This window comes from Balaenoptera borealis, assembly GCF_965194805.1.
Source record: "Balaenoptera borealis genome assembly, chromosome: 5".
In the NCBI taxonomy this organism is placed as follows: domain Eukaryota; kingdom Metazoa; phylum Chordata; class Mammalia; order Artiodactyla; family Balaenopteridae; genus Balaenoptera; species Balaenoptera borealis.
Window position 1 is genome coordinate 484,397 of NC_138862.1, and position 23,526 is coordinate 507,922.

At 51.5% G+C, this 23,526-nt stretch overlaps 1 protein-coding gene across 2 annotated transcripts in view; it reads right to left on the reverse strand.

Moving 5' to 3' along the window:
• Positions 1-20,452, reverse strand: part of LOC309629594 (pericentrin-like) — a 29,012-nt gene extending 8,560 nt beyond the window's left edge. Inside the window, exons 1-10 of one of the 2 annotated variants that reach the window (XM_082393747.1) lie at positions 20,261-20,452; positions 17,427-17,633; positions 11,775-11,852; positions 9,935-10,136; positions 8,533-8,588; positions 7,446-7,620; positions 6,877-7,013; positions 4,837-4,948; positions 3,122-3,365; positions 2,808-2,883 (exon numbers count right to left, since the gene is read on the reverse strand). In XM_082393747.1, coding sequence (XP_082249873.1) covers positions 2,808-2,883; positions 3,122-3,365; positions 4,837-4,948; positions 6,877-7,013; positions 7,446-7,620; positions 8,533-8,588; positions 9,935-10,136; positions 11,775-11,852; positions 17,427-17,633; positions 20,261-20,317 — 1,344 coding nt within the window. In that variant the 5' untranslated portion in view covers positions 20,318-20,452. Of the gene's footprint in view, positions 1-2,807; positions 2,884-3,121; positions 3,366-4,836; positions 4,949-6,876; positions 7,014-7,445; positions 7,621-8,532; positions 8,589-9,934; positions 10,137-11,774; positions 11,853-17,426; positions 18,907-20,260 lie in introns of those variants that run through there. The other variant, XR_014245130.1, reaches the window with a different exon arrangement.
• Between the last annotated feature and the right edge of the window lie 3,074 nt (positions 20,453-23,526).

The window sequence follows — 23,526 nt, forward strand, 5'->3', positions numbered from 1 at the left end:
GACTGCCATCTCAGGGCTCCCTGGAGCGCGGAGGGGCCTGCGAGCGGCTGGGGGCCCAGGCACGCCGCCAGCATGGCACCGCCACCCCCAGCACCGGGGGCAGGAGGACAGGGGAGCCAGCGGCTCCTCAGAGCTCCGCGTCGGAACAGGCACGGAAGGCTTCCACTGCCACAGAGAGCCGTGTGGACACGGCTGCCCACAAAGGTCGGAGACGCCAGAAACCAACGGCGTGGAGGCCGTTCAACGAAGAGGAGCGTACAGGCCACTAAAAAGACGCCCAGCACACACTCTCCCCAGCGCTCCACTCTCCGGTCATCAACACGCACGACGCAGGCGGCTGGGGAGCTCGTGGAGAGCGGCAGGTGACCGCGCCTGCATGGGATGCAGGCGGGACCCGACCTGCCAGCCACCCGCCTCCAAGTCATGCCTTGAACCTCGGGTTGTTGTTTTAAACAAGCAGACACAATGCAGCCTGTGGAGTCACCAGAGACACAAAAGCAAGCCTCCCTCTGCTTGTCAGGGTCACAGAAGGAAGCTTTTGTGAAAAGGATGGAAATTCAGATTTGATAACATAAAGACAGTCCAGTTCCCAACTAAAGATTAATGAAACACAACCTTTCTCAATGTTTATGGAGACGCTCATATACCTCAACAGCAAAAAAAAACCAAAAAACAAAAAATAACCCACCTGATTAAATAAAAAACAGGCAAAAGACCGGAACAGATACTTTTCCAAAGAAGACACACAGATGGCCAACAGGCACATGAAAAGGTGCTCAACATCACCAATCCTCAGAGAAATGCAAATCAAAACCATGAGGTACCCCCTCACACCTGTCAGAATAGCTATTATTAAAAAGCCAACAAATAACAAAGGTTGGCGAGGATGTGGAGAAAAGGGAACCCTCATGCACTGTTGGTGGGAAAGTAAACTGGTGCAGCCACTATGGAAAACAGTATGGAGGTTCCTCAAAAAATTAAGAATAGAACATCACCAAAAAATGCTGGAGAGCGTATGGAGAGAAGGGAACCTCTTGCACTGTTGGTGGGAATGTAAACTGATAGAGCCACTATGGAGAACAGTATGGAGGTTCCTTAAAAAACTAAAACTAGAACTACCATATGACCCAGCAATCCCACTACAGGGCATATACCCTGAGAAAACCATAATTCAAAAAGAGTCATGTACCACAATGTTCATTGCAGCACTATTTACAATAGCCAGGTCATGGAAGCAACCTAAGTGTCCATTGACAGATGAATGGATAAAGAAGACGTGGCACATATATACAATGGAATACTACTCAGCCATAAAAAGAAACGAAATTGAGTTATTTGCAGTGAGGTGGATGGACCTAGAGTCTGTCATACAGAGTGAAGTAAGTCAGAAAGAGAAAAACAAATACTGTATGCTAACACATACACATGGAATCAAAAAAAAAAAAAAAAGGTTCTGAAGAACCTAGGGGCAGGACAGGAATAAAGACACAGACATAGAGAATGAACCTGAGGACACGGGGAGGGGGAAGGGTAAGCTGGGACGAAGTGAGAGAGTGGCATGCACATATATACACTACCAAATGTAAAATAGCTAGCTAGTGAGAAGCAGCCTCATAGCACAGGGAGATCAGCTCAGTGCTTTGTGACCACCTAGAGGGGTGCGATAGGGAGGGTGGGAGGGACACGCAAGAGGGAGGAGATATGGGGATATATATATACGTATAACTGATTCACTTTGTTACACAGCATTGTAAAGCAATTATACTCCAATAAAGATGTTAAAAAAAAAGAACTACCATATGATCCAGCAATTCCACTCCTGGGTATTGAACCAAAGAAAACAAAAACACTAACTGGAAAAGACACATGCACCCCAACGTTCACAGCAGCCCCTATTTACAATAGTCAAGATATGGAAGCAACTTAAATGTCCACCAACAGATGAATGGATAAAGAAAATGTGGCACATACACACGTACATACATACACACAATGGAAACACTACTCAGCCATAAAAAAGAAGGAAATCTTGCTATTTGTGACAACATGGATGGACCTTGAGGGTGTTATGCTAAGTGAAATAAGTCAGATTGAGAAAGACAAATACTGTCTGATCTCACTTTTATGTGGAATCTAAAAAACCCACCTCATGGAGAACAGATTGGTGGTTGCCAGAGGTGGGAGAGGGGCTGTGGGCAAAATGGATGAAGGGGTCAAAAGATGCACACTTCTGGGGCTTCCCTGGTGGCACAGTGGTTGAGAATCTGCCTGCTAATGCAGGGGACACGGGTTCGAGCCCTGGTCTGGGAGGATCCCACATGCCGCGGAGCAACTAGGCCCGCGAGCCACAACTACTGAGCCTGCGCGTCTGGACCCCGTGCTCCGCAACAAGAGAGGCCGCGATAGTGAAGAGGCCCGCGCACCGCGATGAAGAGTGGCCCCTGCTTGCCGCAACTAGAGAAAGCCCTCGCACAGAAACGAAGACCCAACACAGCCAAAAATAAATATAAAAATAAATTAATTAATTTAAAAAAAAAAAAAAAGATGCACACTTCTAGTTAGAGGATAAAAAGTCCTGGGGCGTCGTGTAGAGCACAGGACTGCAGTTAACAATGCTGTATTGTGTATCTACAGGCTGCTAAGAGAGTGAATCTTAAAAGTTCTCAGCGCAAGGAGAAAACTCTACCTCTGTGTGGTGGTGGCTGTTAACCAGACCGACCCTTCACAGCACACCCAGGCATCCAATAATCATGTCATAATGTCCTGTGTCAGCTAGACCGCAAAACACAACTAAGGTGTCCCATCACCTCGTGCTGCTCCAGCCGAAGGCCGAGTTGATGAAGACGGTCTCCTTCTTCTGCAGATGTCTCTTCTGAACAGGCACTGGATGAATTGAGAAACTGTGCTGTAACAACTTGACGCGGGTGCCCCTCCACTGAACTCCGCTGTCCCCGGGATCCCGCTTCTGTGCCAAGGACAGGATGACTGCCGGGAAGGTGGCGCCCACCCACCCCAGCAGCACGGCGCCGTCCGCGGCCTGCGCGCGGGTCAGACCAGCGCCCAGCTTTAATGTCATCTTGTCGAGACCCAAACATAAACGTGTTCTCCTGCGCTGCTTTACCTGAGTCCCACCGTCTCCGGTGGGGAGCCGTCCTTCCCGTCCTGCAGTCGCTGCTGTAACAGGGTCAGGTCCTCCTGATAGCCCCTCTCGGCCTCCCTCAACTTCTCTTCACAAGAGATTCTCAGCTGTCCCGGTTCGGACTCGTGCCTGGCTCTCTCCTGCAGCTGCTGCCGCTCTACGTCCCGCTTCAGGTGTTCCAGCCCCTCCACGTGAGACGCTTGGGCCAGGAGCTGCTTGTGTAACTCTTTACAGGATGAAAGCAAGCGATCATCTCAAAATGAAATACTTAGGGGAAATCAGAAGGTGGTTAAGAGCCTGTAGTGTGGTGCTGGGGGCAGAACTGTAGAAGGTCCCCCCATCCCAGAACCCATGAAAGGACGTGGGACCCTCCAGGGTTTATGCTACATGGCACAGGGGGCCTCGCACAGGGAGACCACCCAAGCGGCCTCAGTAAACCCCAGAGCCCTGAGGGCAGAGAGCTCTCTCAGGCCGGCACAGAAGTCAGGGGGATCGAAAGTGTGAGAAGCGTGCCGCGGGGGCCCTGAAGACGAGAGGGCCACGCGGCGAGGAATGTGGGCAGCCCCTGGGCCGACAGCCAGCAAGGAAACGGGACCTCGGTCCTACAAGCACAGGGACAGGACCCTGCCGACCGAGAGAGCCAGGCCAAGGCCCAGCCCAATGTCTGGACTTGGGCTGTGGGTGACCCTGAGTGGTTTCAGGCTGCTGACTTGGTGGTATTTTGTTAACGGCAACAGCCGAGTAACGCAGACCATAAGAGAACTGTCCCCATCACGGCTCTCATCGAGAGGTGCTGCCAGCTAGTTCACCACAGCTCGTTATGAGCTTTCAAGTAACAGGGATGGAAACAGGTCACCATCCCAAATCAGCGCTCCCCACGAGGGTCCTTGAACGCACGGGGGAGGCTGCAGTGGAAGGCGCACAAGCTGAAACCCGTGTGTGAGAGCACGCCTGAAGCCCGCCCACAGGTCAGTCCGCCAGCTCCGCCTGCGGCTGCCCGGAGCCTGGCTGCGGTGGGGACGGGAGGCCTATCCACCCACACAGGCCGTCAGGTGTTACTGCGGGCCCTTTCTCATAACTCTGTTCTTTGCTGCTTAGTAACACTTACGCACAGGGCAGACCCTACAGTTTCAGGCCTGTCTGGAGAGCAGCAGACAAGCCCACGTCTCTCTGCCCCGTGTCTCGTGACCTCCTCCCTCTGAAGGTGCCACCGGCAAGCAGAGACCCCTTTGACTTGGGGTCTTGCGAGGGGGAGACCCAGGTGAGCTGCCCTCAGTAAACACGGCGTCACCCTCCAAAACCAGAGCTCAGGGCCCCAGGAGCCTGACAACACCTGGTGCAGGTGAGCTTACGGGACCCAGGAGGCGGTGTACACCGACGACCTGAAGGCCCACTGAGAACCGCATTTCGACGGCGCTCAACCAAGCCCCACCGTGAGCCCGGTCTCACGCGTGAACGGTGCGTGTCCACACGAGGACACAGGATGCGAGAGTCATCGCTCGCCAACGCGCCTACGAGGAAGCCAAGGCTGCCACCAGCAGCTCTGCACCGTGAAGCCGCAGACCTCAAAATTCACAGAAGTTTACTAAACCACCTTTTTGGGCCTGCAGAACTGTTACATCCTAGTTTGGGGTTTCAGCAGTGAAAACACAGCTCCAGCTTCTGGGAGCCTGAATCGTGCACATGCGGCCCCTCACCACTCAGCTCCTGCCTGCTGGACCTTGCAGACTCCAGCTGGGCCCCCAGGCGCCGGATCTCCTCCTGTGACTGGGCCTGCAGCTCCGTGTACGAGGCACGCAGGTCCTCCAGCTGGAAGAGAAGGCGATGGTGTGGGAGCCCAACCAAGACCCGGGCCCAAGGCAGTGCCGGTGATACCCGTGCAGCACCCGACGGGCACCAGGTGAACACGCGCAGTCTCGGCTCAAGCCCACCCACCTCCAGGCGGCACCGAGAGCAGACCAGAGGAATCCACGGCCACCGCGGCCTCTCATGTGGACGCCTCCCAGGCCTCGGCCTCGTTCCCAGCAGAGACCTGTCCCCCTACTTTGTCAGGGAGGGTGGATGGGCCCCCTCCATCTGTGACCACGGGCTCCCTCACCCTCGTGTGGCCTGTGTGGTTTTCTCCGCATTCCCTGGTCAACCTTCCTGGGAAGCGACTCTTTCAGGGATGAACAGAGCTTGCACACCAAGCGTGTGCCGCGTGCCAGCCGGCCCTGCAGCGCCGGAGCTGAGAGTGGCTCCACCTGCCCTCCCGGGGCCTGGGTCAGGGTGGCCACCCAGCACCCCAAGTCACAAGCACAGGGCCGAGCGCTCCCGGGGGAGCGTGGGCAGTGCTGGCCTGCGGCTGCTCCGCTGCCTCGTGGAACAGGCCTTTCCTCACCCAGGGCACAGGGCAGAAGGTGACCCCTGGCCGCCTCTCTCCCTGGACGAGGGACAGCCCGCAGGGCCCCGCCTGGCCCTGGTCCTGCCCGGCCGAGCTGGCCTCTGTCTGGAGGAGAGGGGGGAGGAGCAGGTGCGAGAGCCACAGGGCCAGACGCGGCTCCTCCTGGGCTCCACGACTCTCCTCCCCGCAAACCCACACGCGGGCCTCGGCTAACTCCGTCTTCCAGTTATTTCCTTTCTAATTCCTTGAACCAATGCTTGGGGCATTGCTTGACTCTTGGTCTTGGTGATAAAGGCCCTTCAGGTCCCTGAGTGAGATCTGGCCACATCACCCATATTTCGGTATGTAAAGCTCCAATGGAAAAGAGTTCTGAATACGTGAGCCGCAGAAATGTTTCTTGCTAACTTCTTGTTTATTGAGTCAAGGTCAGAGCGTGTGCCCTTGCACCCCTAACGGCTGGAGCCTGCAGACATCCCAGGGGCACTTGTCAAGGGCACGAATTCTCCAGGTGTAGGACTGAACACCATCATTAAGTCAAAGTCACAGACTCTATATCCTGACCTGGCTACCTACCAGCTCCACCAAATACTGAGAGTCTCTTTAAAGGAGGGCTTAAAGTATGGAGGTCCCTCAAAAACTAAAAATACAACTACCGTATGACCCAGCAACCCCACTCCTGGGTATATATCTGAAAAAATGAAAACACTAATTCGCAAAGATACATGCACCCAATGCTCAGAGCAGCACTATTTTCAATTGCCAAGACAGGAGGCCACCTAAGCATCCACTGACAGATGAATGGATAAAGAAGATGTGGTGTATATATACAATGGAATACAACTCAGCCATAAAAAAGGATTGCTGCCATCTGCAGCAACATGGATAGACCTGGAGATTATCACGCTAAGTGAAATAAGTCAGAGAAAGACAAATACTGTATGATATCACTTATATGTGGAATCTGAAAAACAGAACAAATGAATGTATATACAAAACAGAAAAAGACTCACAGTTATAAAGAACTAGTGGTTACCACTGGGGAGAGGGATGGGGAGAGAGGCAAGTTAGGGGTAGGAAATTAAGAGGTACAAACTACTGTGTATAAAATAAGCTACAAGAATACACTGTACGGCACAGGGAATATAACCAATATTTTATAATGAAGTACGATCTTTAAAAATTGTGAATCACTATGTTGTACATCTAAAACTTACGTAATATTATAAATCAACTATACCTCGATTTAAAAATAAACACAAACATACACATATTAGGGCTTAAGTTTCAGGCAATAATAGAGCGTGAAATGACCCCAATCCAAGATCTCCTCCAACTCCCCTCGTACAATGCCTACCTCAAGCTGGTTTTCCTTTTCCTTTTCTTTGAATTTCAGCTCCAGGTCCTCCACGTACTGGCAGTGTTCCAAGTGCAGGTCCGCGCGTAACCTGCCCAGGGCCACCTCGCGCTGAGCCTCCTGAGTCTGAAGAGAAACTGGAGACGGGCACGGGCCTCACTCAGTTTGTGACGGCACAGCGTCCTCCTCCTCAGCAGGGGCAGCTGCAGGCACGGCGGGTCCCCCAGGCCCTTCCAGCCCCCATTCTCAGGACTCTGCTCTCTTCGGGGAGGAAGGGAGGGGAAGGCGCAGGCCAGCAGACAGCATCTACTGACCGGTGGGCCCCGCCGTGTAACAGAAAGGGAACAATCACGAACTACTTTTTCGATAGCAATTTAGTAGAAGAACATGCAAAAGGTGTCTCTGAAATGAAGGTTTCGGAAGGTTTAGGGAACCTGAGATGCCTGTGACCAACGAGGAGGGACCCCAAGGCTAACTCTCCTGCCAGCCAGTCACACGGCATTTTTTCTAGGATGACACAGGAAAACTTAGTCCCCTTCCAAACTTGCTCATTTTAACTAGAGACTCACATTCAGCCTGATTTTTGTCTTGAAAAACCTTCTCCAACTCAGCCTTCTGTTCTGCCAATTCTTTCTTAAACTGGTTTTGTAAATTCTCCAGTTCTGACCGATGCCTTTCCGATAATTCTCGGTGTAGGTTTTCTAAGCACAAGTCTCTCTCGGATTCCCAGTCTTGCTTCAGGGTCTAATTTAAATGAGGAAAAAGTAGATGATGGCCAACAGTTTATTACTGCGGTAAAAAATTTCAACTGTGCATTCGAAAACCGTCACCCCCTCCCAGACCAGACTGTGAGTACAGGACACAGCTCGGGACGTCCAGTCAGACAGGAACAGAGCACCTGCAGGCAAACAGCCCAGGACACGAGAACCAGGACCATCTGCCAGAAACAGAACTGGTCGCTGAGCAAAAGCGCAGGAACTCGGCCAGCAAGACAGGCATCCGTCCCCCACGCAAGACCCGGGCACTACAGCGGCACCGTCGAGCTCGGATGGGGTCAGGCTCTGTCCCAGGAGCCCTAAGAAACGAGGCCCCTCTGTCCAGCTCAGAGGGCAGGGGCTGGGGTACGAGGCCGTCCTCCACCCACCGCCTGTCCAGAGTGGCCAGGGCACACAGGTCCCCTCGGCCTGACGTCACACATCCCCTAACGCTACCCACTTCCTCGGCCGTCACCAGCGCCAATGGCCCTTCTACAAGCGTAGCCCTGAGGAAGGGATGGGTCGCAAGAGTCATGCTCGTCCCACCCCCCACCGCCCGTGGTTCCCCGAGGCCCATACACGTCACTTGATTACCACCTCCGTGGCATCCACGCCTCCCGTCCGTGAGGACCGAGGTCTGTGCCCCAAGCACAGCCAGGGCCGTGCCACAGGGCTGCTCAGAAACCAGATGGGAGGAAAGAGACTCCCATCACACCAGGTAACACAAAAGCCCACAACTAGCTGCTGTGATGAATTCCCATTGGGCAGAGAAAGCAGCGCGTCGTGCTTCACCCCCACGACTCCAGCTCTGACTGCATTTTGTTAGAATCAAGGGGAGGGGTCCCGGGTGGGGATGAGGGAAATGCCGTGTACACGGAATGAATTTTCTTATCCTCTGTACCTCTATCATCTGGGCATTTTTCTCCATTTCTGATTGTAGCTTCTCCTTCAGCTCAGCTGGAAGAGAAACATAAAAAGTCGTTCAGATCACCGCGGCTCAGACTTTTCCCCAATCTGAATCCCCAGGAGATGAGAAGGCTCCCGGCACCTCTGGCCGCTCCACCAAACACTTGCTGACATTAACAGGACGGGACGCGTCTGTGAGAAACAAGCAGGTGATGATGTCTGGGTTAATCAGCAAATCACACTCGTGCCTGACAAAGGACGGGAGACGTCCAGCCAGAGCGACAGTCCAGGAGGACCGGGCGAGGCCAACTGCGGGTCTGCACAGATCACTGAGCGCTGAGCCTGCGTCATCCTTCTGCTTACGGGGACCTCGGCCCGTGCACTCCACGCCGGGCCACCGCGCACCCAGGGCCCCGCGGTCCAGGATCCCGCTGAGCCAGCTTCCAGGCTGGGTGCTGGACCACAAGTAAACGGAGAGAGGTAAAGACGTGCTAGGTCCCAACGGCTCCCCGCCTGAGAGGAGAAGCACACGAAAGGAGGTGCTAGGCAGAGGACGCTGGACCAGTGGGCGCGGCCCAGCGTGGAGCTGGGGAGAAGTAGCACCAGGCGACAACCAGCAACCCCTGGGCGCGGGGAAGGCGGCCCGAGCAACTCCAGAAATCACGCAAAGGCCCAGAAGCCTCCCTCTGAGGGCAGGTCCCGCCAGGTCCACAGGGGCCCCAGCTGCAGCAGAGCTTCAGGGACCGGACGGCAGGGTGGGCCTCTCGGGGGACCGTTCCCAGGGGTGCACATGGAGGAAACAGCATCGAACAGGCCTAACTAAGGAAGGCATATTTCATATTTTTAAAATTTAACAGAAGCAGGGGAGGACGTGGAACTATCTCCTTGCGTTTGCCTGAAAGTAGGTGAAGAAACAGGCAAGGCATCAAAGGACCGACAAGGCTGCTCCTCCAGGTGGGTGGGCCCCCAGGAGAGGCAGACTCTGCAACCGGGGCAGATCCCAGGGAAACGGGCCAGGGTCTCTCCTCCGGGGGAAGGACGTTCTAAGCGTGAAAACACGAAAAGCCACCGAAGTGCTGCCTTTAAACACTTTAAGTGGGTGAACCACATGGTACATGAATTACAGCTCAATAAAACTACTATGTATGATTTTTACAAAAAGTACTAACAAAAAATGTACCAAGAAACATTAAAATGAAATCATATAAGTTCACCTTGAGGCCAGCACATCGCCAGACTGAGAGGCACCTGAGCCGCCACCTGGCACAGGGCACAGGGCGCAGGGGTGGACGGGGGCGGGGGCGGGCTCCACGAGGCCTGGTCGCACACAGAGGCCCAAGCACAGCACAGAAGCCAGGCGCCTCCGACGACACCCGCGGGCCGGCCGCCGAGCGTACCTGCCTCCTCCCGGACCAGCTCCAGCTCCCGGCGCGCGCGGCTCTGCAGCAGGGCCCGCTCCTGCGCGTGCCGCCCGGCGAGCTCGGCACGCAGCTCGGCCAGCGCCGCGTCCTTCTCGCGCTGCAGGTGCGCCTGCGTCAGCTCCAGCCGCGCCGCGTGCATGTCGCTCAGGCTCAGGCGCAGCGCTTCCAGCTCCAGCTCCTGGAGGACACCAAGTGCGGTGAAATAAGCCAGGCCCAAAAGACAACTACACGATTCCACTGCCCCGCTGCCGTGAGGCGTGTAGGAGCGCCAAGTCACAGAGACAGAAGGTAGAATGGCGGCTGCCAGGGGCTGGGGGATGTCGCTTAGTGGACAGGGTTTCAGGTTGGCAAGATGAAAAGAGTTCTGGAGACGGATGGTGCTGACGGTTGCACAACAGTGTGAATGTACAAACACCAATGAACTGTGCACCTAAAGTAGTTAAGATGGTAAAATTCATGAGTGCTTTACAATTAAGAAAAAGACTGTGACAAAAACGGAGGTTGAGGGAAGTATAAATGGAGTTTCAGTAATTATGCAAGAGGAAGGTGAAGGTTTTGATTAAATTTAGACTTAGATAAATTAAGTATATATGTTGTATTTAATAGCCTCACCATTAAAAGAATAGAAACTGTATATTATTACTTCAAAATGAACAAAGGGAGAATTTTTTTTTTAATCCCCTGATAAAAAATAATCCAAAGAAGGCAAAAAAGGAGAAAAGAAAGAAACAAAACAGGCAGGGCAAACAGAAAGCCCAAATTAAACGTCTAATGTAAGTACAAGCACATCAGTGATTCCATTAGATATAAGGGAATTCACTGCCCAGTAACTGTGAGAGTCAGTTAAAAATCAACCGTATGCTGCTCACCAGACACACATCTCAAATAGAAGGATGCAAAGACGCTCAAGGTGAAGGAGAGAGAAGACCAGAACCGTGTCTGATCCACTCACACAAAGCTCTACGTCGGAATCGGCACAGAAGCCAGGAGGGTGCTCCCTTCAGGGCGGGCAGCAGGGAGCAGGCCCCAGCACCGCCCTGCCCCGGCCTGTAGAGACCACGTGCTGTACTCGCGGTGTACTCATCCGTTAGGCTCTATCTAAGTTTTGTTTACTTTTCCACAAAGATGCTACAAGTCACAGTTTAAAACAAGTATGACATGTGTATTTAAGGCTGGGTTTTATGGACCCCACTAGAGACCATTTCTCCAGGCCCTGCCAGGCCCTCCTCTGAGCTAGATTTCTCCTGCAATAATGCAGACTAAACACCAAACTTGCTCACTGCCAAAAGCAGTGTGCACTGAGTCCAGCTAGAATCGAAGGTCTAAAATACAGACTCTCAATTATAGCCATTATTTCGTGTTAACTTATAAGGGAGTATAATCTACAGAACTACTGAATCACTATGCTGTACACCTGAAACTAATACAATGTTGTAAATCAACTATACTTTAAAAAAAAAAATAAGATAAAATACAGGACTTTCAATGTAACACTTTGAAATTGGTCAACATCTAATAAATTTTCTCCCAAATGCTAACAAAAACTGAATGGATTAAAGAAAAGTAATCAATTCAGCACTCATGGAAGTCACACCAAGCACTGTGGTAGGAACTGGGACGGTAAGACCAGCGCCCAGCCGGCAAGCCCGTCCCCCAATGTGTCTCGCATGCGGGGCTACCCACGTGGGCGTGGGCATCGAGGGCCAGGCCCAGGAGGCACGCTGACCCCACAGGACCCTCAGTGAAGGAAGCGCGACTCTCCCTTCCACGCCCACCACCAAGATCAAACTTAACCGAGAACCCAGGCAAGGCATACCTTCGTCATTACCCCAGGCTGCTCCGGACCGTCGCCATCCAGCTTCTGCGGCGTCCCCGCTCCACCGGGCTCCTGCAGCTGGAGGGGAAGGGCCAGGAGCATCCACAGCGGCTCGCGGGGTAGCCCGGCCCCCCCCCGGCCCCGCCCGCCTCCAGGCCCGCCAGTTCCATCTGCACTCTCCTTCTACACAAATCTCAAGCTCTAAACATTTTTTATGTAACTTGCTTCCCTAATGATGTTGCTGCCCGATTTTTAACGAATTCTGCTTCTTTAAGTTATTTCACCGGGTGCTTAACACAAATCACTAAACTTTAGTTGCTCAACACGTATCTTCTAAGTTCTTAATTTTATATAAATTCAAATATTCCATCTTCAAGATTTTCCTTTTTTAGATAAATCTTTTCCTTAATAATTTGCAGAACAGTATTTTTAGTTTCTTTTTACAAATCACCTCAAAATTGAGTTTAAAGTTTTCCAATGAATTTTCCCCCAACAGTTTTGACCCATAAGTTTACAAGAATTGGGGCTTTTATCTGCAGCAAGGCTCGGTGCGCACGACTTGGCGGCTCGCGGGCGGCTTCCACCCCCATGTCCACCTGCACCTCCAGCCCCGACCACACATCACTCTGCCGCTGTCAGGGTGAGCGTTAGCGTCTGCTGGACCTAACTGCACTTATCAAGTTTCTTTTCTGGGCAGTTGTAACTGCTTGACAGGACCAGCATAATTTTATTCCTTCTTACAGGTCTTCCAAAGAACAATGAGAAAATTTACTTTTTTTTTTTACTAGAGTAAAACATTTTACCTTGCAGTTACTACCAGACCCCTGCATTTATCTAAGACACAAAATGGACCCGAGCAACCTTGCTTCTCCCATGTCACGATGCTATTTATCATCCTAAGGATTGTTTTGTCACACTCAATTATTCCCAACCATGCCAACACCACCTTAAATAATGAGGAAACAGAAGAATGACGGAACCACCTAGAAGGACGAGGGACAGTAAACTCATCCACCCTCCAGTTTTCTAAGTGACTGGAGAGACCATCTCAGTAGCCTGCTTTCAACGTGACAATTCAGGGACTTCCCTGATGGTCCAGTGGTTAGGACTCCGCGCTTCCACTGCAGGGGGGCACGGGTTCCATCCCTGGTCAGGGAACTAAGATCCCACATGCCGCACGGCGTGGCCAAAAAGTTTAAAAATTAAAAATAAAACTAAAAAAAGACAATTCGTTAAGAATTTTTCATTTTCCTCCCAAAATGACGCAGAGAGCAATGCTGACAGCGAGGACTTTTCACAACCATCAGGCGAATCAAGAGAAGAACGCAGAGAGCAGCACTCGGGCCACGATGCTGGGAAGCGGGAGTCACAGCGACATCGCAGACCTCCCGTCTCCCCAGGACGGCACCTCAGTCTCCTCGCCGTCAGGAATCAGCAAGTGAGCAACATATCTCAGGACAGGGACTCCCCTGGCGGTCCAGTGGTTAGGACGCCACGCTTCCACTGCAGGCGGTGCTGGTTCCATCCCTGGTGGGGGAACTAGACTCCGCATGCCGCAGGGTGTGGCCAAAACAAACAAACAAACAAAAAACATACCTAAGGACAAACAAAAATAAAAAGGGTCGTCAACACTGACGCCACAGAAGAATATTCCTACGAATAACTTAATACCCAAAACTGGAAGATTAGAAGGACACATTCTGAGAAAAAGCACAACTGAATAGTCTGGTAACTGTTCAGTAAGTTGACTCTGCAATTAAAGGTCTTTCCACAAAGAAAGCTTCAGTCCCCAACAGCTCCACCATCTTACACCAGCTCACCCACAGAGCAAAGGACCCTCTCAGCTCGTCACGCGAGGCCAACATAACCTCAACACAAAAACCTGACAAGAGAGGAAAATTACAGGTCATTCTCTCGCAAAACACACTTTTTCTAAATCAACTGAGAGGACCATATGACTTTTCTCTTTTAGTCTCTTAAGTGAATCACACTGATTTTTTTGGAATGTTTGACTAAGCTTGCACTCCGCTAAAATACACTCCACTCCACACCCACCAAAAGTGTTAAAATAGAAAACAAATGTCAACACCAATCACAGATGTTATGGAACAAGGAAAACACTCATATGCCACCACTGAAAATATAAACTGAACAACTCTTTTAAAACACAGCTCAACATACACAAGTTGAACATATACCTAAACACTGACTCAGATATTAAATACCTAATTACGGCCCCATAGAAACGTGCTCACACAGACACCAAGAGACTTGCATGAGAATGTTCACAGCAAATGCCAATCAACAGCGGAACAGAAAAACCAAGGTATACCCATACAGCAAAATAGGATACAACAACAAAAATGAAAGAACTATAGCCTTTCACTCCTAAAGGATGCTGGATAAGAAGAAGACCCAGACTAGGGACATGCATACTGGATTATTCTATTTATAAAACACTCAAAACCAGCAAAACTAAACCATTCTTCTAAAAGTCAAGGTGCTCCATACACAGAAAGTAACTTGAGATGGATCACAGACTTAAACATAGAAACCAGGCCATCCAGCCTCAAGAAGACACAGGAGATTATCTTCACAACCTCAGGACTAGGGGAGATCTTTTGGACAGGACACAGAAATCACTAACCATAGAAAACAATGATAAATTCAGCATCAAAGTTAAGAACATTTATTTATCACAGGACACCATTAAGAAAACAACTAGGTAAGCAAGACTAGGAAAAATATTCGCAGTACATATATCTAACAAATGACCTGGGAACGCTAAACAATAAACTTTGGAAAAATAAAGACAAAAACAACTACAGGTGTCCCCCACTACCAAAAATAGAGCATTCCTCTGAAAGCTTTCATAAACCAAAATGGCACAAAGGTAAAGAAGCAATTACATTTCTTCATAAAACTGAAAATCCTCTTTGGATTTCTTTCTGTTAGCAAGAACAGGTACTAATGTAGGTCTTTTGTAAAAGTGAAGTGGTGTAAAGCGAGCTTTCGAAAAGTGAGGGATAGCTGTATAAACAAATATTCTATAGTTGGTAAATTTGTGTTTTACTGGCATGAGAAGTTGCAATTCTGAAATTAATCTGTGTGTATTTTAAGACTGAGCAAATAAGTAAAGATACTGTAGATAAGCCTTTTCCCCATTTTCTCACTATGGGAAAAAGGAGCTAAAAATAAGGAGAGGGGAAAAGCTAGAATAAATTCTATGCTGTTGGATTGGAATTGAAGATATTCGTGTGAATTCATGGTTTTTATCATACATACAAGTCGACAAGTAGATATAGATGTGCGTGCACATACGTACATTTCTATTCTCTGGCTCTGTCTACTGAAACAGCCTAGAAGCAACCCCAGCCCGCAAGCAATAAGCACCCAGGTCTTGGAGTCCACAACCACTCTCCACCGAAAGGAACCAGGGCTCCCTGAAGAAATGGCTGGTTTGGGGCTGCAGCAGGAAAGACAAAATAAGCCTAGAAAATCCTGGTGCCAGGAATTAAGGTGCCAGAAAGTGATGAGGGCATGTTGAAAGGTCACAGATGCCAATTCAAAGGCATCCCAGTGGCCAAATGTACGTATTTCAGCAACAAAATAAACATTGATATGATGGATTAAAACCCATAATAAAGTAAGTATCTAGGAGTCCATACTGATATAAATAATTGAATAGATAAATAAACAAATTGCGGAGAAGCAACAGTTCTTCCTTAGAGTAAAATGCCAATTAATATATGTAGATGGAATGATGGAAACAAAGTCATCATTTGGCCAACACCATCACAGTAATTACTGCAGGCAAGAATCTTCAATGGAAGCTAAAACTAATGGAAAGTATAATGAGAAATGGAGTATTTACAGGGTCTCTAAGTACCTCCACAGAATATACTTATTAACTACAAAGGGGAAAACAAAAACTTCTCTATCAGCAGAAATCTGGCAGGCCCCCCAGTAGTGAGACATAGCTAACACCACACCATCCGTGCCTCTTCTCAGGATGCACTCAGCAGACAACGTCATCACTTCCACCGTGTTCCTGCCAAAATGCACAACCTGACTTCAATCGGAAGGAAACATCAAACAAACCCAAACTGACAGGGATCCTACAACATAAGTAGCTAGTACTCCACAAGTATCAAACTTATAAAACACAAAGGAAGACTGAGAAACTGTCCAGATTGGAGGAGACTAAGGTGACAAGGCACTGAAATGCAATACAGAATCCTGGACCAGAAAAATCGGAAAAATTAGAATAAGCTCTATCAACTAGCTCACAGTATTGTTTCAATGTTAACTAAAACTGACTGCGATTTATACTATGATTACATAGGTGTCAATATTTCAGGAAGCTAGGTGAGGATCTCCAGGAACTCTGTGTTATTTTTTGCAATCTTTTTGTGGGTCTGACACCTTAAAACAAAAAGCTAAAAACCACAAAACCTTTAACTTAAAAAAGACTTGTCTGATTTGAAAATAAACATATGAAATTAATAAATGTTAATTTATACTACGAGCCTTTCTCCTCAAAGAGCCTAAGCAGGAAACATACAGAGAAAAGCCACTGAGAGTAAAGGCTCAGCACTCTCAACGTGGCTTTCGTGGACTCAGCTGTGACGAGACAAGCTTGCTGAGAACCCACAGCCCGACCCCAGAGAAGCAACAAGAGGACGAACATGAACCGAAACTGATATCCAGCCTCAGGTCCCTCAGACCACGGGGAGTGGAGGCAGAGTGAGCTGGGCACAGGCTGGTCCAAAGACTCAGGCACCAGAGTTCTTTCTGGGCAGCTGCTCCCCGGGCAAAGTCGGAGCGCCATGGCGAGGTCTTCCAATTCGTCAGAAGAAGGAACATTCTATAATACGTTTGTAGGTAGAATATCATAAACTTTATATGCTAGCAATCATTCCTTTTTTTCCAATAAGGCAGTCCAGACACAGCATGACTTTGAGTCAAATTCTGCTCTCAACCACCAGTTTTCAGCTCATTCTAGCAAACACCTGCCCCTGCCCTGCTGCACACAGGTTAGGGGTACTCCCAGTTTAAGTACACACACGAGAGGAAGCCCCAAGGAGAGGAGGCCCCAAGGAGACCCACATGCAGGCAACCAGGAGACCCAGGGAGGCCATGCACCCTCAACACCCAGGTCCACACCCGCCCCTGCAGCTCACAGGGTCTCAAACAGCAGACAAGACACCATTTCTGTGACACCTTCAGCCCTGCCCTCCTCACCCCACATTCAGAAAGAAGGGAAAAGACAAAGACCCACAAGTAGGTGGATTTGACAGTAGGTGAAGGGATATTATGGCTTAAGTGTCCAGAGATACCCGTCAGGGGGGCTGAGGCACAGCCACACCCGAGGAACCCACACTTTCCAAACTCCCGTTACCACACTGAGCACCAATACTGACCCCTGCCTTCAAACAGCTCACCCCAAATTTCTCAAAATCATGGGATGAAGAAAAAACTTTAATTAGAAGTAAAACCACAAAAATATACGCCCCTTTTGTAAGATAAAATAAAACTCCCTTTCCCCACTTTTGATAGGCAAAAACAGACCGAAGACCACTTTTAGTAAATTACGCTAGCAATAACCAGAAGATAAGCAAAACGTGAAAACACAGAGCCGAGCAAATCTACCTGAGGGACTCCTGCGCCATCAGGGGTGTCGCTGCACGACGTGTTCTGGCCAACGTCCCGGCCTCCCAGGAGTCCGCCGGCCTCGGCCGCAGCTATCGGACTCTCCTCCTGGTCAGGCGCATCGACAGCCGCGCCCTTCCTCTTCGCCGGCGTTTTCTTCGAATGCGCACAGTCACCTTTTGTTTTTCTCTGTCGGAAGTGAGCAAGCTGCGCAAAAACGTAGAGAGGTAGTAGAGGCAAAGGTAAGTGAGGAAAAAGTAACAGAACCACAAAGACAGCAAGCTTGTGGGGAACATGAGGCTCTGGGGCTGGCTCAGTCCACACGGCCACACCTGGCCAGACTCACATCAACCAGGCCCCGACCCAGAAACACCACCTCCATTAACATCTACGATACTGGGAGTTAAAGGTTCAGAATGACACCCGAAGAATCTAACATTAAGGGCTGTTAATGATGCCTACAGACAAAGGAAAGCAATAAGGCTGACTGGCAGAATAGCTTTTCCAGCCCCTGACAGTTTACAGAAAAATTCAAAAATTAAAAAGTACATCTATTTTAAAAACTGACAGCTTAATCAAGGCATGTTTAAGGTTTAAAACTATATAGAAAAGCTAAATTCTCCCTTTTTGCCCCATTTTCCCCCAATCAGGGAAATACATAGCCTAGCCAAAACTTCCTTGCCATAGATTCTGAGACAAGGTACAAAAATAGCAAAAAATTAATTAAGCTAGGTCAATCTAACATCCTCCTTTATGGAATCAGATGTTCTATTTTTCATGACGCAGCTCACCAAAGCACCAGGGACCTCCGCAGAATGTCCCTATCAGAAGGCACACCTGGCTCTGTTCAGTCCCACAAATCTGAGGGTTTAGACTGTTCACACACCATCTCCCACTAACACCTTATTCAAAAGGTATGATAGCTAACGTCAGCTTTTCACAGGAGGACAAGGTCCTTCAAATGACAACTCTGGTCATAAAAGCAAATGCATCTAACAAATGTTTGTATAAATGATAACAGAAGTGCACAATTTCATGGACATAGGAAAATCACAAGAGGCAATTTAAGTGAGAGAAACCGTCTCTCAAGAACAGACACTGCCTTCAAAACCAGCCCCAGATTCGTTGATTTTGTGCCCAACTCCATCAACTCTAACCGTCTGTGAGTTCCCTTCCTGCATCACAGACCCAGTCTCCGGCCTGTGGTCACCCAACAAGAAGCATCTGTTTCTTCTCCCCAGGTGAAATCTTCTCATCACCATTAATGCTCCTTCAAGCAACATTTCGGCACATTTACAGACCATGGTGAGCTCAGGGAAAACGGTGGGTACTAAACTCCGGCTCGCTTCCATCTCCTTCCTATGTGCCAGGCACATGCAAAGGGGAAAAAACACACAACAGCCTCACTCTTCAAACCCCAGTCAGAAGTCTGACCTGCACAGGAAGCCTGAGGAGGCCGCTCTGTCCTCTGCCTGTCACCACCTCACACCACTCACCATGTGTTCTGAGTGGTCTCTTTAATGCAGTGGCCCTGTGGTTTCCTCGAGGGAAGGAACTAGCACGGAACTGAACACCCCTGAGGGCTGATCCACGTGAAATTCCCAATGTCTGACCGCGTCTGACCTCAAACAGCAACCTCAGAGGGCTCTGCCTAATAATCGCGGGCACTGCACAGCGGCTCCCCCCCACAGCCGGAACGGGGTGGGCCAGGGCGGCACAGCACACGCGCCCGGGCTTTCTCCACTGTCTCTAGGGCCCGCGTCTAGTTGGCAAACGGCTCAATCGCCACAACACGCCCAGAACAGTGAGTACCGGACGGTGCCTACGTGGATGACAAAGGCCACTCCGGGACCGCACAGAGCTCCAGGGGGCATCCGCAGCGCAGGGACGTGACACCTCCCGGGAGGCTCCGTCCGGGCGTCTGGAGCTCCCAGGCCCGGCGCGAGGGGCGGCCCCGACAGAGGCCCTCCGCCCTCACCTGCCCAGGACCGTCCACCTGGGCCCCAAGCAGCGAGGAGGCGGCACAAGCGTCTCAGGAGCCCCGACACCAGGGCGTGGGTCGGTGGGAGGCATTCCACAGGGTGAACAAGTCCCGTGCTCGGGAACACCACTCCGAACTTCTGTAGCAAAAAGAACTGCAGAATTCCGTGTAAAACGAATCTCTGCACGTCGTTTTAATCGGATGGAAGCTGAGCTGAGCCCTAGGGGGAGCGCCCGTGTCGCCCAACTGCAGGGAATCCCGGCCTCCAAGCCCTTCAGGAATCCGGGCAAGGACAGGGAGACGCACAAGTGCCAGTAGGTGTGCACAAGAGCGCAGGTGTGGTGACAGCGCCCGTCCCGGCACCTCGGGCTCCGGGAACGGGCGGCCGTCAGGGACGCCGCGTCCGGAGGACACCACTGTCTGTCAATGAAGCCGCCTCGCCGGCTCCTCTGGCAGCTCCCCGGGGGTGGTCGGGGCGGGGGAAGGTGGGGGGGTCCCGGGGGGGTGGCGGGAGGGGACGCCCGGCTCCCACGGCCCCGCCCCTGCCCAGCACAAGCGCAGCCCCACCAGTCCCGACGTACCCCGCGCCCGACCTCTCCACCAGGCGCCGCGCGCCCCCGGCCGCTGATTGGCTGTGGCTACGGCGGGGGCGGGCCCAGGTAGAGGGCGGCGGATTCAAGATGGCGGCGGCCAAGGGGCGACTTCCAGCCCAGTCGGCGGAAAGGGCAAGAGTGTGGCGATAGCGGTCCCCTCGTGGCCGCGTCCGCTCCTGGCAGGGAGCGGTGGCAGGCGCCGGAGCCCGCCCTGTGGAGCCCACGCCGGGACAGCGGGGGGAGGAGGCGCTGCCGTTTACCTTCGCTCTCCCGGCCTCCACTTTTCTGCGCCGCCGCTCTCGCTCATCTTCTTCCATCTTACTCCGGGGCTCTTCGCAGGTCGCCGGGAGGTGGCGGGGCCGATGCGGCGCCGCCTTCGCTCTATTTACACTCCCTCCCCACCGCCTGGGCTCACCCTCCCCCTACGACAACTGTCACGCAGACGTGGTCCCGCCCCGCGCCGGGCCCCGCCCCGGGGCGTGCACCCCCGGCCCGCGGCCAATCAGAGGCCGCAGTCCTGCCCTCGCGCACGCGCGTTCAGGGCGGTGCCCTCAAGGAGGCGCGGCCCGGCGGAGCTCCGCCCCTGAGTCCGTCCCTCCGATTGGCGCACGGACGCTCCCGCCTCTTCGGGCAGGACCATTGAACTGGGCGCGGCAGCCTCGGCGCTCTCTGTGGTTGGTCGGTTTGAAGGGCCCCGCGCACGTGGGTTGTCTGGCCCGGCTGACTGGCGCGGAGGCAGGTTCGCGTTCCCGCGAGGTTGAGGCCACCCGTGGGGAGTCTGCGCCGGTGTCCAGTTGAGTCAAGCTTCGCGAGCGCCCGGGGATAGCCCAGGAAGCTGGGCCCCACTGCCTGCGTGCGCCAGCTCAGGGCTGCCCCTAAAGTCGCTCCGGGTTGTGGCCGTGCCCGGGGGTGGCGGGAACCAAACTCTCGTCTCCAGGGGTCCTTTCGCCGACCGGGATGCTGGCCCTGTTCGTGTCACGATCGCAGCCAACCAGCAGCAAAATCACTTGATTCCGTTCCTAGGAGTCCCTCCCTTGGGTCCCGCTGGCGCCTGGACCCACAGAACCGGAGTGCCGGGGGGGCGACCAGAGTTAGTGGGAATCGGGGCCGGCACCCCCAACCCACGGAGCCCAGAGCTACAGGGACAAGAAGCCACCGGCGGTGCTGCCACTCCTGGACCCATGGATTCTTCCCACTGGGGACACAGTGCCATATCGAGGGTTTAATGCGTCTGCCCCCAGCTTGCACAGTCATGGGTCCACTCTGGCACCTCTGCCATAAAGCAGTGCCCTGCGTCAAAGAGTGTTAGGAGGGACCCCATGCGGTGGGAAACTCTGAGAGAGGGTCAGGCTGAGGCCCTGCGGGCAGGAAAGGCAAACCCACACCCGGAATACAAGTGTATTCCTGTTAGGACAGCCCCTGGAACCCCAGCGTGGAAGGGGCTCCATAGGGCCAACTTGCCAAGGGGCCTGTAAGGATGCAATTTTAAATGATACAGTAATTGTACACAGTTCTAGATCACCAGAGGGAGAGAGCTGTTTCAGTGAAAGGCAAAAAGTCTCTTCTCACATGGAAAAGTTTTAAGGCCTTGAAACGTTTGGGTAAATCATTCCAAATATATTGTAAATGGTTATTAAAAAGGAATGTGCTGTACTTCCTGTTCAAATTTCTGTGAAGCTAAAACTGCTCAAAAAGAGAGTCTGTTAAAAAATTTTTTTAAAAGAAAAGGAATGTGACGTGGGTTATGAATTCATGGTCCGTGTGGGAATTGGAGTCTCACGAAATCATTGTTTGTTCCTTAGTTTCAGACTCCACTTAAGCCTGTTTGTCCAGATGAGGAAGCAAGGCGAGGTTTTTATTCCTAGCCTACGGTTTTGATTAACAATCAAATGCTGCTACAGTTATCAAGCTCATTGGAAGCTGATAAGCTCTGACTAACTGACACTGATCCAAAGCGTGTTGTCGGCACCTCTTGTTACTGTAGCTTAACTGTGCCTGGGTGAGCGTTCCCTCGCGGAGGGTGGGGTGTGGGGTGTGGGGATGCTGTCACCGACTGATTATGGTTACCTAAATGGGGGGGGGGGGTCATAAACTCAGGAAGAAACACAGGAAAACCCTAAGCAGCTGTGCCTCGGTTTCCCTGTGTGAGAAGTGAAAACACCCACAAACTTGCCCCTGCGTCAGATCTGGCCGGGGTAGAGCTGGGTAGGATGACAGTGCTGCAAGCGGCAACTAGAGGAAAGGTGGCATATCAAGCAGCACTGGCGCGGGTGACTGTGCAGGGGTGTCCAGCAAACACACTGTGGGTTTCTGTGTTTCCTTCACTCCTGTGCCTTCAATGCAGTAGGGTTTGTGAGCAGGCCGTGTGCTCCCTGTCTGCTCTCTGAGACTGAGTGGCAGTAACTATGCTCCTCCACGAACGTGCTATAGTGACTTTACTGACACAAGCTCACCTTTCAACCTCAGTGTGAACGTGTGAGTCTAAGCAGCTGCAACTTACACAAATCTTCAGGGAGCCCTGGAAATTCAACCCCCTCCTGAGTCAGACCACAGCCCTTTGTGTGGTGAGTGGAGCTTCCAGTCTTGGCTCACAGACATGAGGCGGTGCCCTCATAAGACCAGGGGTAGGCAGGCAACACTAGCTGACTACAGGATCGGATTTCCCAAGAGCAGTCAGAGACTCAGATCTACGCCTGAATCTCTCAACCTTTACATGTTGCAGTACATCTAAAACTTTGTGGGGGGCCCACGTGTTTGCCCACGCTGCTTTGGCCAGTGGTTTTCAAACTGTGTTCCGAGGAACCCCAGAATCATTTCCATGGCTATTCTAGATATTCTGTAAATGTTGGATCTGACTCTTAATTTATTTTTAACAATTAAACAGCTGTCCAAATATGTAGATACTCACCTTCAAGGAGGGAAACATAACCCCCCACTCCTTATGTATAGGCTGTGCATAGCTACTTCCTCCTGAAAAAAACAATGTGGAAAGGGAGAGAAAAGTAGTAGCTGTGCAGTGGTGAAACCTGATAGACACACCTCCACGAGGTAACTAAGGTCAACATCCACAGTGTAGGTCATGTTGACGGCACACACCCTGGATGGGGCGTGATGAGAAGGGCCTTTTGCCTCTGTGGTCTTCCTCCCAAAAACCCATAACCCCAGTCCAATTGTGAGAAATCATCAAACAAATCCCAATAGTAGAGGGACACCCTACGAAATGCCAGATACAGTACATATTGATACAATATAAAACAAAATACAATAGTACTCCTCAAAACTGCCCTTCCTGGGAAGCATTGAAGTGAAGCATCATTTAGAAAAGTCTTCCCTTGATGGGCACACCCCCTCCCCTCCCCTCACACCCCCTCCCCATGCCAGCCCTGTGGACATGCCCTCTGCCAGGCAGGTGGGTCACCCACTGATAGTCCCCCTCCCAGGTGCCCCTGCCCCTCAGACACTAGGAACCCCTGCCCCTCTCTGGGCATGGGTCCCGGCTGGGCAGTCCCCCTGCTGGAATCACATC